Source organism: Phoca vitulina, unplaced genomic scaffold (assembly GCF_004348235.1).
Source record: "Phoca vitulina isolate PV1807 unplaced genomic scaffold, GSC_HSeal_1.0 scaffold7, whole genome shotgun sequence".
NCBI classification, from domain to species: domain Eukaryota; kingdom Metazoa; phylum Chordata; class Mammalia; order Carnivora; family Phocidae; genus Phoca; species Phoca vitulina.
Window position 1 is genome coordinate 32,565,391 of NW_022589710.1, and position 14,339 is coordinate 32,579,729.

The 14,339-nt window shown below is 37.8% G+C and overlaps 2 protein-coding genes across 2 annotated transcripts in view; one reads left to right on the forward strand and one right to left on the reverse strand.

The window, feature by feature from the left end:
• Positions 1 to 13,258, reverse strand: part of RTN1 (reticulon 1) — a 309,875-nt gene extending 296,617 nt beyond the window's left edge. Inside the window, exon 1 of the mRNA XM_032405229.1 lies at positions 13,127 to 13,258. Within this exon, the coding sequence (XP_032261120.1) occupies positions 13,127 to 13,132 (6 nt within the window). The 5' untranslated portion in view covers positions 13,133 to 13,258. The remainder of the gene's footprint in view (positions 1 to 13,126) is intronic.
• LRRC9 (leucine rich repeat containing 9) overlaps positions 1 to 14,339 on the forward strand; it is a 119,005-nt gene that overhangs the window by 60,261 nt on the left and 44,405 nt on the right. Inside the window, 7 exon segments of the mRNA XM_032405233.1 lie at positions 160 to 351; positions 1,682 to 1,807; positions 4,319 to 4,453; positions 5,411 to 5,588; positions 7,968 to 8,188; positions 9,669 to 9,791; positions 13,348 to 13,478. Of these exon segments, the coding sequence (XP_032261124.1) occupies positions 160 to 351; positions 1,682 to 1,807; positions 4,319 to 4,453; positions 5,411 to 5,588; positions 7,968 to 8,188; positions 9,669 to 9,791; positions 13,348 to 13,478 (1,106 nt within the window).

Consider the following 14,339-nt stretch of genomic DNA (forward strand, 5'->3'; position numbering starts at 1 on the left):
ACATACGTTGATACCATAATTGCTATATATCTACTGTGTAGGTTTTCTGTAAGAATTACCAAAAAACATATAAAGTGCTTAGTGAATTATAGAGAAAAGAACTCTGTAAAAACAAGCTGTGATCATTTTTAGCACCACTTCTATTTGTATGTGTTGCAGTATAACCTTGAATATTTGGATGCAAGCCATAACCATGTGATAACCCTGGAGGGATTTAGAGGTCTGATGAAACTGAGGCACTTAGACTTGAGCTGGAATCAACTGAAAAAATCTGGTGATGAAATAAATATGTTATGCAAACACACCACAAGCCTTCTTACGCTTGATATTAGGCATAATCCATGGCAAAAGGTAGGCAGCAGATGTATTTATAAAAAAGCAAATGATCATTTTTATTTCAAAGCCACTTTCTCATTACTCTTCAGTAGTAGCCAGAAATAGACAAACTATCTTTGTTTTACTAGAATTCCTTTTAAGTATTTCATAAGTTGAATTTAGTGTAGTGTAGTGATCAAATGAATCAAATGTTACTAAAAGATTTTTTTGATGGGCTCTAATAGTTTGAGAGTATTGTGGCTTTAAGAGTGTTAGATACCATTGCCATTTGCAAACCTTGGGAGAGTTTATAGAGTTCATGTGCTAGAACCTACTGTAACGAGGCATGGGACCAAGAATAATAGAATATGGGACGCCTGGGTGGCTCAGTCAGTTGAGCATCTGCCTTCGTCTCAGGTCCTAATCCCAGGGTCCTGGGATCAAGTCCCACATCGGGCTCCTGGCTCAGTGGGGAGCTTTCTTCTCTGTCTGCCACTCCCCCTGCTTGTGCTCACTCTCTTTGACAAATAAATACATAAAATCTTTTTAAAAAGGAATAATAGAATACAATAAGAGAGACAGACCATTAAGGGGGGAACAAATTTGTCACTTCCCCTGATAAGCCTTTATTATAAAGGCTTATGTTCTGCTATAAAAGGAAATCTGATTGAACACTATTTTTTTCTCATCTCAAAAATACATAGATTCATGCTAAGAAATTTCAGTATTCAACGATTATGTTTAAGGGTATCCCCAAGTATTTAAAATAAGCCCCAACTTTATAATTTCAAGAATCCTTTCCTTGCTTTTCAAAAATGTATATAAGACTGTTAAACATTTTAAAAAGAGGCTAATGATCGGTTCTATTAAATTTTCCATATTACTATGTTTACATTGTTGTATTTTTTCTTTTTTGCTCAGAAAAATTGAAGGATATTTTTCTTTTACCAAAGCAGACCCAGAATGTGCCTGGTCATAGGACAGCTCTCTTCCTGTTGCCAAACTAGAAGTCAAGGGCTAAAGATCCAGATAGAAGCACACACAGAGCTAACTAACTGCTGATCTAGATAAACAGGAGGCACTGCAGTTCTCTGAACACTTTTCACCACACTTTTCAACAGCTTACAGGACTTCCCTTCCTTCATAAGAGTAGAGCTATCCACCTTCAAATGAAACAGATCAGTTCTTAAATATAACTTAATTTCAGCTATTAAAGAACTAAGTTAAGCCCTTAATTGTAGATATAACTAATAAAGTGGGAGATGCATAATTTTGAATTACATGAGAAGGAATGAAGAAGCACTCCTTTCCATGCCATAACATATGCAGTATTTTGTAAAAATGAACTTTTTGTTATTTTCCCAAGCCAGCCACATTAAGGCTGAGTGTTATTGGCAGATTAAAGACTCTCACTCATTTAGATGGACTCCTCATTTCTGAAGAAGAAGCAACAGCAGCTATGACATTTATTACTGGAACAAAGATTACTCAGGTTGGATTTTACTGTTTAATATTTTTGTGCTATTTAGAATATACAAATTATATTTCTGTACTCTTGCTTTGTTATTAAGATTTTGTATCCTCTCTTAGCATTCTAATAAAAAATCAGTTAATATATAACATTCATATCACTTGAACTTTTTTTTCTGTTTAAATATATCCCATTTAAATACCAACTGGTTGTGTGGATTCTCATCCCTGCACACTACCCCAAAAATCAGTAAAAAATGCCTCTAGGGTAACTGTTTTTTTCCTATGAACCTGAACTCATCAGAGTCCTTTCTAGCGCCTACATGAAAATAAACAACTTTCCACGGATAAGGTAAGCTTGGAAGCCTCGATAAAGCACTTAGTGAATTATCTACTTAGTATTGATATTATGTGTATCTGGCTAAAACACAAACACACACACACATACATACATACATACATACATACATACATACATAACCTATTAACTTGGGGCATGGGGAATGCACATATTATCCAGATTAAGAATGCTATACTTTGGCCAAAGTAGCTTCATCTTAAATATCTTCACTCTAGTTCTCTAGCTATTTACTTTTTATTAGATATTTGAATATTAATTCCTTAATGTAATGTTTAATTTAGGATCTATTCAAAATGAAGGAAAGAAACTTTTTTGTTGATAAAAATATATTTAATTCCTCAAGAGGAGTTGGGGATTTACCCTACCAGAAATCAAAACTTACTAAAATCCTTTAAGACAATGCAGATTTGGGGCACCTGGTTGGCTTAGTCAGTTAAATGTCTGACTCCTGATTCAGCTCAGGTCTTGATCTCAGGGTCATGAGTTCAAGCCCCACACTGGGCTCCATGCTGAGTGTGGAGCCTACTTAAAAAAAATGTAGGTTTGGCACAGACCAAGAAAACAGAACATAAAGACCCAATATAGACCCATACATATATGGAAATTTGACAAACAACAAGCAGAGCTGCCTTTATTAGATCAGAGAGGCTAGTCAATAAAAGGCACTGGGACAAGTGCATTAAGGACTTCACTATAAAAGTCAAAATCAAGAATGTTTTAGAAGTAAAGAGAGAGATTGTCATTATGACCTTGAATGAGGAAAGAACTTAATACACAAGAAACCAAGAGCATAAATATGAAAGACTGGATTTGTCTACATTAAAATTAATATATCTGTTCTTTAAAGGACACACCATAAAGAAAGGGAAAAAACAAGCTACATACTGGGGAAAAAAAATTTGCAACACATCTAACTGACAAAAGATATTATTTATATATACAGAACATATCAGAAAAAAAGACAACCAATCAAACAGAAAAATAGGCAAAAGATACTGGAGAGGAAATCAAAACAGCCAAATCACAGGAGAAGATGCTCCACTGCACTAGTATTCAAAAAAATGAACATTAAAACCACACAATCTACCAACTGAGAGTCACCAGTTGTCAAAAGTTTTAAAGCCTAACAATATCAAGTTTTAGCAAAAATTTGAAGTAGAAGTGGCAACTGGTATAACCACTTTGGAAAATAATTTGGCATTATCTAGGAAAGCTGAATATATACTTTCCCTATAACCCAGCAAGTTGTATATACTCTAAAGAAACTCCTGCATGTATGCAGCAGGAGTCAAGAATATTCATAACAACAGTGTGAAAAACTGAAATCGGCCCCAGTGTTCATTGATGGGAGAATTGCTAAGGAAATACTGTCTAGCAGTGACACCTGAATGAACTACCACTACATACAGCAGCATGCATGAATCTCATGAACACAACATTGAGCAAAAAAGCTCAAAGAAGAACACGTACTTACTATTCAATTTACACATGGAGCCCAGTGTGGGGCTTGAACTCATGACCCTGAGATCAAGACCTGAGCTGAAATCAAGAGTCAGACATTTAACTGACTGAGTCACCCAAGCACCCCAAATCTGCATACATAAATCTCATGAACACAATGTTGACCAAAAAAGCTCATAGAAGAACACATACTTATTATTCAATTTACACAAGGTTCCAATATGTGTAAGACTAAATGATATATTATTTATGGGCACAAACATAAGTCTATAAAGCAAATGAATGGTAGAAGGAAAATTTGAGATCATTTGACTGCTTCTTAGAGCATTGATTGATTCACCTGAGGTGAGTGATGGTTTCTGAGGGGAAGAAGAGGAAAAGGATTAGGATGGGGGGCACACAGGGAGCTTCCAGGTAGGAGGAATATTCTAGCTCTGAAACCTGTTTAATGGATGGATTATGTTGATGTTTGTATTACAGCAATCCTTTCATAGTTCTATAAATTTTATTTTTTACATTGTTAAATATCTGCTAAGACAAAAAGTAAAATACATAAAGTATATCTAGATATTGAAAACATTTTAAGGCAAAGAAAATGTCATATTTTAAAATTATTCATTGGGCCACTCATCTAAGAAACAATACCTTTATATATAAATGACCTGCTGTATGCCATTTCCTTTATTCATCATGTGTTTTTTGTCTTATTAGTTATCTCTCTTACGGCATTCTGGTACTAAAGAGGAGAGACCACGGATACTTAGTATATGGCCTTCTGCCAAAATTCTGACACAGATTTCAAAGTTAGGACCACATTTACATCTGAGCGGAAACTGGTACTTGAAGGTAAAAGCTAATTCTATTAAACCTAATATAAAAGCTTAATTTCAATTGATTTTAATCATCTTTGGTCTTTGTATCATTAAGAGGGTACAGATAGATAAGGGGCAGAAAACTGGAAGAGCCAAATTAGAATCAAACAAGGAGGTCAAGTTGTGAACGGTAATGTCACAGGGACTAGACCTTAATGGTGGTCACCATAGAACTGGAGATTTAGGATAAAGGTACACTGCAAGACCAAAGGGTAGGTTTTGATAATACATCAAAATAAGCAAACTTGAAAGCTCAGAACCAGAGATCAAGCCAAAAGTTTGGGTAGCAATGTAAAAGAAATCAAGAATCCTGGCATGGGACTAGGAGAACTGGTCAGAATTCAGCCAAGGATAAGGGGGAAGGGTTAGAGGGCACCACCAGCTTCTTTTTGCTGCACAAAGCACCCTTATACATTTTTTTTTATTACCAGCTATGTACAGACATGTAGCTGTGATGCAGGCTCAGTGACAGCTCTGGCTGACCCCACAGCGAGTTTTGGAATTAGAATGACTCTTTAAATTTACCCCAGGTTGGACTGAGATGAGCAGGCCTTTATATCCCTCCATCACTGGATGTGGGCCAGCCTGGGACGGAGCGTGACCTTGGGCAAGGCAGCTCTCTGCAGCTGAGGCTGTCTCAGAAGGTGCTGACAGCCCAAGGCTTTCCGCCAACAGCACTCCCAGCAGCTGGGACAAGTCTTTCACTTTGGTGGGAATCTGGCCAGCACAGTGTCCATAAAACCACTTAAGTCCCTCTTGGAGTTATAATCTTGTCAAATCTTACTCTTTTGTAAGCTTCACTATGTCTTTAGTTCCTGAAGGAATTCCTTTGATGTCACTTACCACATTTGAATTATTTCATTAGCCTTTTTGTAGCACTGCGTTTATTGATAAGATTCGGAAGTAACATAAAATGTGAATTATTCTACAGATAACTGCTTTAAATTTAGATGGGCAACATCTCTTTGAAATTACAAATTTAGAAAAATTAGAAAATTTGAAATGGGCATCATTCAGCAACAATAATCTCACTAAAATGGGAGGCTTGGAATCCTGTGTTAACTTGGAAGAGCTCACATTAGACGGAAACTGTATCTCAAAGATAGAAGGTATGTGAGAATTTGAAAATCTTAAGATATGAATGTCCAATTAACAGAGCAAAAAATGAATAACACTGAGGACAGAATTTCTGGGTCTGAGGAGGAAGATGTCTAGAGAAGTTCCAAGAAGGTTTGGGGCAGAGCGTTCTACACATCTACTGATGGGATCTGTGACCGGTTGCTATGCGTAATGAGCCCAAGCTAGCAAACTTGCCACTCTTCTGACTTCCCTCTCTCTTCTGTGCCAATGTTTACCACTATTACCAATCCTAGCACATTACAAACTAGGCAGTAATTAATATCTACAGAGTGGGAAAAATGAATGAATGAGTGAGGTGTGCTTTTGAAAAAGAGAAAACAGCCCAGTTCATTTTTCAAAATATGGAATTAAGGTTACATTTGGAAATGTGAAGACTTTAACAAAAATGAACACTTTATTCACTAGAGGTTGAAAATCAATAGGGATCCATATAAAGTACTGTTAAGCAGCTTTACTAATGTCGGGTTTATCTGGGTATAGAATATTTCTGGTTGTGCATTTTGCTAACAAGGTTGTCCTTGTCAAGAAGAGAAGGTAAGAGGGCGCCTGGGTGGCTCAGTCGTTAAGCGTCTGCCTTCGGCTCAGGTCATGATCCCAGGGTCCTGGGATCGAGTCCCACATCGGGCTCCCTGCTCGGCAGGAAGCCTGCTTCTCCCTCTCCTGCTCCCCCTGCTTGTGTTCCTGCTCTCGCTGTGTCTTTCTCTGTCAAATAAATAAATAAAATCTTTAAAAAAAAAAAAAAAAAAGAAGAGAAGGTAAGAATTGGAAATCATGACTGGAAGAGACTTCATTTATACTTTACTCACTTTTGAATTGTTGGATTCTTTTCAGCATGTGTGTGTGTGTGTCTGTGTGCTTTTTCATAAACTAGAAAACTCTATTTCAAAAAATCACATATGCAAAAGCAAGTACTAAATATCTTTAAAAAACAGTATGTGTAACATTAGTTATATTTTATTTTGATGGCTCCTAACAATCTGCTTCTAAAACTTGCTTGATCATAAGAATCACTTGGGACACTGAGTGAATATACAGATTCACAGGCCTCTCCTTTGTAGATTTCAATTGAGTAAACCTGGGGGTAGCTCAGACATGTCTTTAGAACCATCACTAGTCTTCCATTCCCATACAATAGGGTGTTAGTTTTCCTTTATATGTATAAATGAGAACCCAGTTTCCTTTTTATTCCCGTCCATAATCCCATTGAAGGGAACTCCAACCTATATTTTTCCTATACTCACTTTTCAGAGATGATAGTTTTACCTCACTAAAGTTTAACAGATATTTCTCTCCTTTTCTCCAGACACAGATAGGTTTAAAATCCGTCTAAGGATTTTTGCCTTGATGGTTTTATCCTAACTTGCTAGATCAATTTACTTGCAGCATTGCCTAGTCATGATGAAGGCTGGTGTGAAAGGCCAGCAAGGACAAAATGTACTGAGAACCAATTATTTGCCAAAAGCTACAACTGACGCTTTTCAAATGCCATTCCATTTTATTCCATAACCCCTTGGGAGCAGATTTCAGTATGTCCTGTTTTTGTTTTGTTTTTTTTAAGTATGCTCCACGCCCAACGTTGGGCATGAACTTAAAACCGTGAGATCGAGACCTGACCTGAGATCAAGAGTTAGATGCCCAACCAGTTGAGCCACCCAGGCTCCCCTCAGTACATCGTTTTTGTGGATGAGGAAAATGAGGCACAGAGGTTACAAAATTTTACATAACATATTTATGGTTCCAAATTTAGTAGTTATACATTTGAAACCAACTCTGACTCCAAAATTCTCATCTTTCAATTTATACCATTCTATACCTACAGTTAAAAAGTACCTCCAGTACATAGCATACCTAAGAGTTAGATTGTGGTGAGAGGTGACATTTTCTAAAGTTCTGTCTTTTAAGTACTTTTAAGCCTGCAAAGGTAGAATTAGGTCAAATGGTTCTTTTTAATACAAATGATGCCACAAATGAAGAATACAAAGTGTTGTATCTAGTTCCTTACCTTTACTGTTTTAAAATGGGGGCTGGTGATTTTTTTGAGCTTTGTGTTACTATGATGGTAAAAATCTTAATGATATCATTTGAAGTTTATTTGAAAGCAAAACTCAATATTTCCTACATAATACCTTCCCTTAACACCTAAGAAGATTGAGTCTACTTAGAAATCCAAAACTGGAATTTAATATATTAGCTGGGACTTTATGCACATTATATCCTTCTTAAACAAAAGCTAAAACAATGATAGTTAATACTGCAGAGTCTGTAAAGGGTAAAACAGCCAGTTGTTTTTTTTAAATTAACTTTTCAGTGCTATCTGAATCTTTTCTTGAATTTACTTATTTTTCTAGGCATTTCCAAGCTGACTAAATTAACCCGCCTCAGCATAAATAATAATCTTCTTACTGGTTTGGAAAAACATACGTTTGATAACTTGCTTCATCTTCACTCCCTTTCTCTGGAGAACAACAGAATCACTTCATTGAGTGGTCTACTAAAAGCTGTTACTCTGATTGAATTATACATAAGCAATAACTATATTGCTGTCAATCAGGAGATCTACAATTTAAAGGTGACTATCTAGGGTGGTAATGTTTTTGTTCTTTAAAATATGTATTGTTTCTTTATATTATGAAAATAGTGCATGTTCAATGTATAGGATTTGGAAAATATAGAAAAATATAAACAAAATAAAAGTCAAGAATAACAAGGTTTACTAAAATGTATTTGCATTCAATTTATGCATACATAAAAACATATGTATATGTAACCATAATGTCCCCAAGTTGACAACCTACTAGGGCAATTTTTTTTTTTTTTAAGTACAAATAAAATATTCAGGCCCCACTAACCAGTGCCTTCCTCAGTATTTCCAAGGATCCCCCAATCTGGTTGGGGAGTAAGAGTCTTTAACATTTCCTCTTCTCAGAGGAACTTTTATCTCTCACTTACTGGTTCTTACTGGTGACTCCAACACATTCTGGCCAACTTTGCCTAGCTTTGTCCTCTTTAATTCTCCCAATGAAACGTCTACGTCAAGGCTACTGTATAATAGGCTTTTCTGAAGACTTGATTAAAATGGAGGTTTACTACAGCACAGAATAGGAATTCACTTCAAATGCATTGTGTGACTTCACTGTTTCTAAAGTTCAGTGGCCATTCCTTACCACTGGGACTCTCATGATGACCTCTTTCTTTTGCTGATACCATATCGCTAGGATTTTACCTCCTACCAAAAACTTACGCCCGTTTCCTATCTTTCCTTGCGTTCAGTCTTCCCCTTCCTACTCCCTCAATATAACTACTTCTTCTAAAGCTGCAGAGGCAACCTAATCAATGATAGCAGCAACAAAATAAACCATTTTACATCATGATGCAGAGTAGTGTTACTCCCGCTTGTCTTAACCTCTCCCATCCACCTCTCCTCTGGGCTCTTCCTGCACAACAAAGGCACATCAAAATGTCCTAATAAGAAAGCACATTTTCCCTTAAGATGAATTCTGCCACTCTCTCAGAAGATAGGAGCACATCAGTTTTATCCCTCATCAGAAGGCAGTGTTTTTCATTCTTGTTACATCTATATACACACATGCATACTACTTAACAGGACAGTATTCCATAAACAAAGCATATGGTTTTAAACTTAGCAAAGTTCCCTCCATGTCTTTACTACTGATAGCAATACATTTAGCAGCAGCATCCTAAAAGAGATTCTGATCATTTAACACATACCACTGAAATAGTGTACAAAATTAGAACTTGCTGGTCTGCAAGGATAACTCCTGCAATAAAATGTATACTTAAATCATTATGTGTATCACTAAATGTACACTGAAATCACTATGAAATGATAAAGTAATTCAAATATTAAAATTCAAGGATGGTTAAACTCTTAAGGGGAAAAAAACTTGCTGGAGTATATATCTACTACATATATATATGTATGTATATATATGTATACATATGTGTGTAGGTAGGTAGATAGAGGTAGAGACAGAGATAGATAGAGATATATAGATATATCTTTAAATGTATGTGTTTTTATTACCCAGGGTTTATGCAACCTGGTCATTCTTGACATGTATGGAAATATTATTGTATGGAATCAAGAAAACTACCGGTTGTTTGTAATATTTCATCTTCCAGAACTGAAAGCTTTGGATGGAATCTCAATTGTAAGCTGTTTTATGACTCATAGCATTTGGTCCAGTTCATATTCATATATCCATAGGCCATAATCATTTTGAACTTTGCCTTCTCACTAGTATGATACCCAAATCTAGGTCTCCCAAACACATTTTAGATCTGGGTTTTAAAATTTTGTCCTTTAGCCAATTCCTGTCTAAATTGAGGTGGCAGGAAAGGAAAGATGCTGCCTACAGTTGCACCCACTAAATTCAGTGCCTAACAACTTAAAGAGTACAATTTTCTGGGACAGGATAGAAAAGTGTTCTGGAGCCCTACCATTCTCTTGGGCCTAAAACCAGCTTCCTATTTCCTAGAGAAATTTAGGCAAAATATATTTGAACAAAAAAATGGTATGTCAGTGTCCCTAGTCACTGTAAGTAAGGTGATGTTGTTGTCAGGTGGAAGGTAGAAGTCCGAATTCCCCCACCTGGCCTCTGTTGACAACCTGGAGGTACGTGATTTCTTACCTGCTAGGCTAGGGTAGAAGCTCACAGTCCATAGGCCTCCACGGACTCATCCTGACTGGTTTCCTCTTCCTAGTCAGAAGTGCCTCATGCATGCTCCGCCATTATTACTGGGTGGAAGTGGAACAGGCTGCCCAAGTATTCTCTAGTAACGCTTGTGGGTGGGGGCGGGGGGTGCATTACTGCTGGGAGAGGATGAAGGTCCACGCTGCTCACTCAGCAAGGGAATGATAGAGAGGTGCCTTGTTCAGCCAGGGCAAGAGGGGAAGTCTCTGCTCCCATTCTGCTTTTACAGGTGTAGATGGCACCACAATTTATTCCAAGGCATTTGGTTAGAGTAGACCCATTATTTTCTAAAGGTTTTCTGGCTTGTTAGGCTTCGCCTTTCCTAGTCTTTTGACTATAGAGTGCAGGTGTTTATGTGAATTTTTGTTTTCTCTTGTTTTCTGAGTTTCTGGTGTCTCCAGCACCAAGTCCCACATATATGAAGCAAAAAGAAAACCCAGATGTAAAGGAAAACCTGTGTCTGTGTGTTTCCTTTACTCTCACACTGCACTGCAATCACAACACTTCTGACACCAAATGTGCGGGTTTTCCACATATAAGCAATTCTCTGACCCAGAATTCAGCTGAATTCTGACACCATCTATCTGGAGATAGGTTCAGATTCCACAGGCTAAGGGCTCAGTCCCAACTGTTGCCCCTGCCCCCACTTCAGACACCAATCACAAGTCCAGGTTTGCACCTACGCTTCTGACTAACCGGCTATAAAAAGGAGGTTTCCATGACCCTCTTCTTGGATTTGATTAATTTGCTAGAGCAGCTCACAGAACTCAGGAAAACATTTGCTTACTAGATTACTGATTTATTATAAAAGGATATAAAACTCAGAAACAACCAGATAGAAGAGAGGCATAGGGCAAGGTATACAGGAGGGGGCCCCGAGATTCCATGCTCTCTCTGAGCAAAGCACTTTTCCAAGCACCTCCACGTGGTCACCAACCTGAAGCTCTGTGAAGCCCCTCCTTTTGGGTTTTTATGGAGACTCCACTATGTAGGCATGGCTGATTAAATCAGGGGCCAGTGGTGACTGATTCATCCTCTAGCCCGTCTCCCTTCTCCAGAGATCACAGAGTGGGACTGAAAGTTCCAACCCTCTAATCATGGTTGGCTCCCCTGGCAAACAGCCCCCATCCTTAGGGACTTTCTAAAAGTCACCTTTTAACATAAACTAAGTGTGGTTGAAAGAAGCTTGTTCAGAATAACAAGACACTGTTTTCATCTTTATGGCTCTGGAGCAACCTCCCTCTCTTTTTTTTCTTTTCTTCCCCTATGTTCATCTGTTTTGTTTCTTAAATTCCACTTATGAGTGAAATCATATGGTATTTGTCTTTCTCTGACTGACTTATTTCGCTTAGTGTGATACACTCTAGCTCCATCCATGTCATTGCAAATGGCAAGATTTCATTCTTTTTTATGGCTGAGCAATATTCCATTGTATATATATACCACATCTTCTTTATCCATTCATCAATTGATAGCAACTCTTGCTCTAAGCCTCTTTTGAACTGTTAATGTAACACTGGATTTCCCTCACTATATAACCTATTTATTAATTCCTTTTCCCACATTTCTTCTTCTTTCCATTTATACCCAAACTTTTCCACCTTTGGAAGGGACAATAGGCTGGGTCACTGTGCTGGTCTAGACTGTAGACAGCAATACTAGTTTAGCAAGTACCTCACTCTCAGTCCACTCCCATTCAGATAAGGTGAGATTATACAGGTGCAGGACTAGCAGTGGGCTGTTTTTGCCCCCAGACAATATAGCTACATTCACTGTTAAACCCAATTTTGTCAGATGGGGTGAAGGTAGAACCCATCCCCATTAGGCACTTAGGAATTCTGACATAAGGTTTAAAAACATAGTTATAGTTTCTTGCTTAGGAATCATCCCTGTTTCTAGCACTTATAGTTGTAGCCATGGTCCTATGATCAGGTAGGAAACAAAAGTTGAGGTGATGCGGGGAAGAACAAAAAGGATAGTGGTATATGAGCATCATCTTCCCTTACCAAGAATCGCATAGTCATACCAGCATTTTCCCCACAGCCAGCAGAAAAACAGAGAAATCTATGGACATTTCTTTAGCCCCACTCATGTTTACACTGTGTGAGCATTCTCATGAAGGCTTTTATCATGCTTTTATCTTCCTATTTGAGACAACCAATGTTTTAACTGCCCATTCCAATTCTCTATCAAGCTATTACTCTTACGGAGGATATCTTAATGCCCATTGTCAGAACTTATGGGCCGTCAAGTGTGTTCCTTTGTCTGAAAAAAGAACAGTCAGCTGTCTAAATTGGCATGATATCTTCTGTCCCAGTTCTTTTATAGCACTCTGAGCATTTACATTTACCACTGGGTAAGCAAAATCCAGTCCAGAGTCAGTATCTATTTCGGTCAAGACCCTTTTGTAGCTCCTTAGGGCTACCAGAATCAGTTCTGCCAGCTATGTTCAAGGCCTTCCCTCCAGGGAAATCTGCCACATTGTCATCTGCAGTCTCGGTCTCTTTTGCTGGCAGACAGAACAGTACTTATTGCATTTTGTGCCTCAGAGGGTGCAAGACAAATATGTCTACATTCAGACCATCTCTGCATTGCTGTAGAGCCCCCAATGTCCACCTATTTCATAAACCCAGCTGGCCACCTTAAGTGAGCATACAGGGATATCTGCCCATCCCTTCAATAGGCCAGGTTTTCCTTGCTCTCCTGCCTAACCATATGACAAGGCCATGAACAGTGGATAAAGTCTAAATATATTTTTATTATAAATCACAATAATATGCCAGGGAACTCACCACCATTCCTCAGGTCCCAAGGTCCCTAGCTGGTCTTCTTCTCTGCACCTTTCAGTCTCCTTTACGTTTATTTTATATATAATGTGTAAGAATTTAGGCTGTACTTAGTAGGAGGAATAGGGAGAAATGAGTCCACTCCATTTTGACCTAAAAACAAAGAATTAATGTCATTTAGTCATCTGCAAGAGAAGACATCACTTTCTAAATGTCCTTATATATAGGAACCACCAGAGACTGAGTGTGCAAAAGATTTGTTTGGTGGCAGACTTACTTCTGACATGATTGCAGAACGACAAGGACATTCAAACTTCACCCAAATGCAAGAACTAAATTGGACTTCATCATCCATCAGGTACAATCATTTTATTATATGCTTTTTGATACTATAGTTAAATATGTAGTATCATTTTCTAAGGTTTATAATTTAATACACATGTTATCCAGATATAAACAATAATTCAGAAAATCATCTTCCCTACTTCAAAATCTCATGCTAACTTCACCACTCTTTGAAGTACATTATCACACACTATGATTTAAAATGTCATCATATTCTCAGGGTCTTGATATCGAGCCCTGCATCTCCATGCTCAGCGGGGAGTCTGCTTCTCTCCCTCTCTTTCTCCCTCTCCCTCTGTTCCTTCCCCTGCTTGCTCTCTCTCTCTCTCTAAAATAAGTAAATCTTAACAAAATAAAAAATAAAATGTCATCATATTGCTCTAACCCAGTGCAGTCTGGCTGCTACTGCCACCATTCCTCTGATGCTATTTTTCTCACTGTCCTGGCAAATAAATTCTTTTCTCTCCTCTCTTTTTCTTATTCTGCACTCTTCACAGACAGACATCTTTAGCCATATATTTAATTTATATGCTGGCCCTTTAAATTCAGTCCAAACCTGAGCTCTTTACTTGAATATTCAGTTGCTCTTTAGAGAGCATCAAGAAGACAACACCCACCTGCTATTGTTGCCCAAGCCAAAAATCTAAGGGTCATCTCTCTCCTTTGTCCTCCATTTGTAACTGATCACCACGTTCTACAGAGTCCATATTAAGTATGTCTCATAATTCCCCTCTTCTTTCCACAGTCACTACCACTGGCCTAGGTTGGGGAAATGAACTATTTTAGAGACTCTCTTGGTGATAGTTTTGGTTTTTTGTGTTTCATAACCTTCCCTGCAAATCCATTTATTATCCATCCATACTGCCTTCTAAGA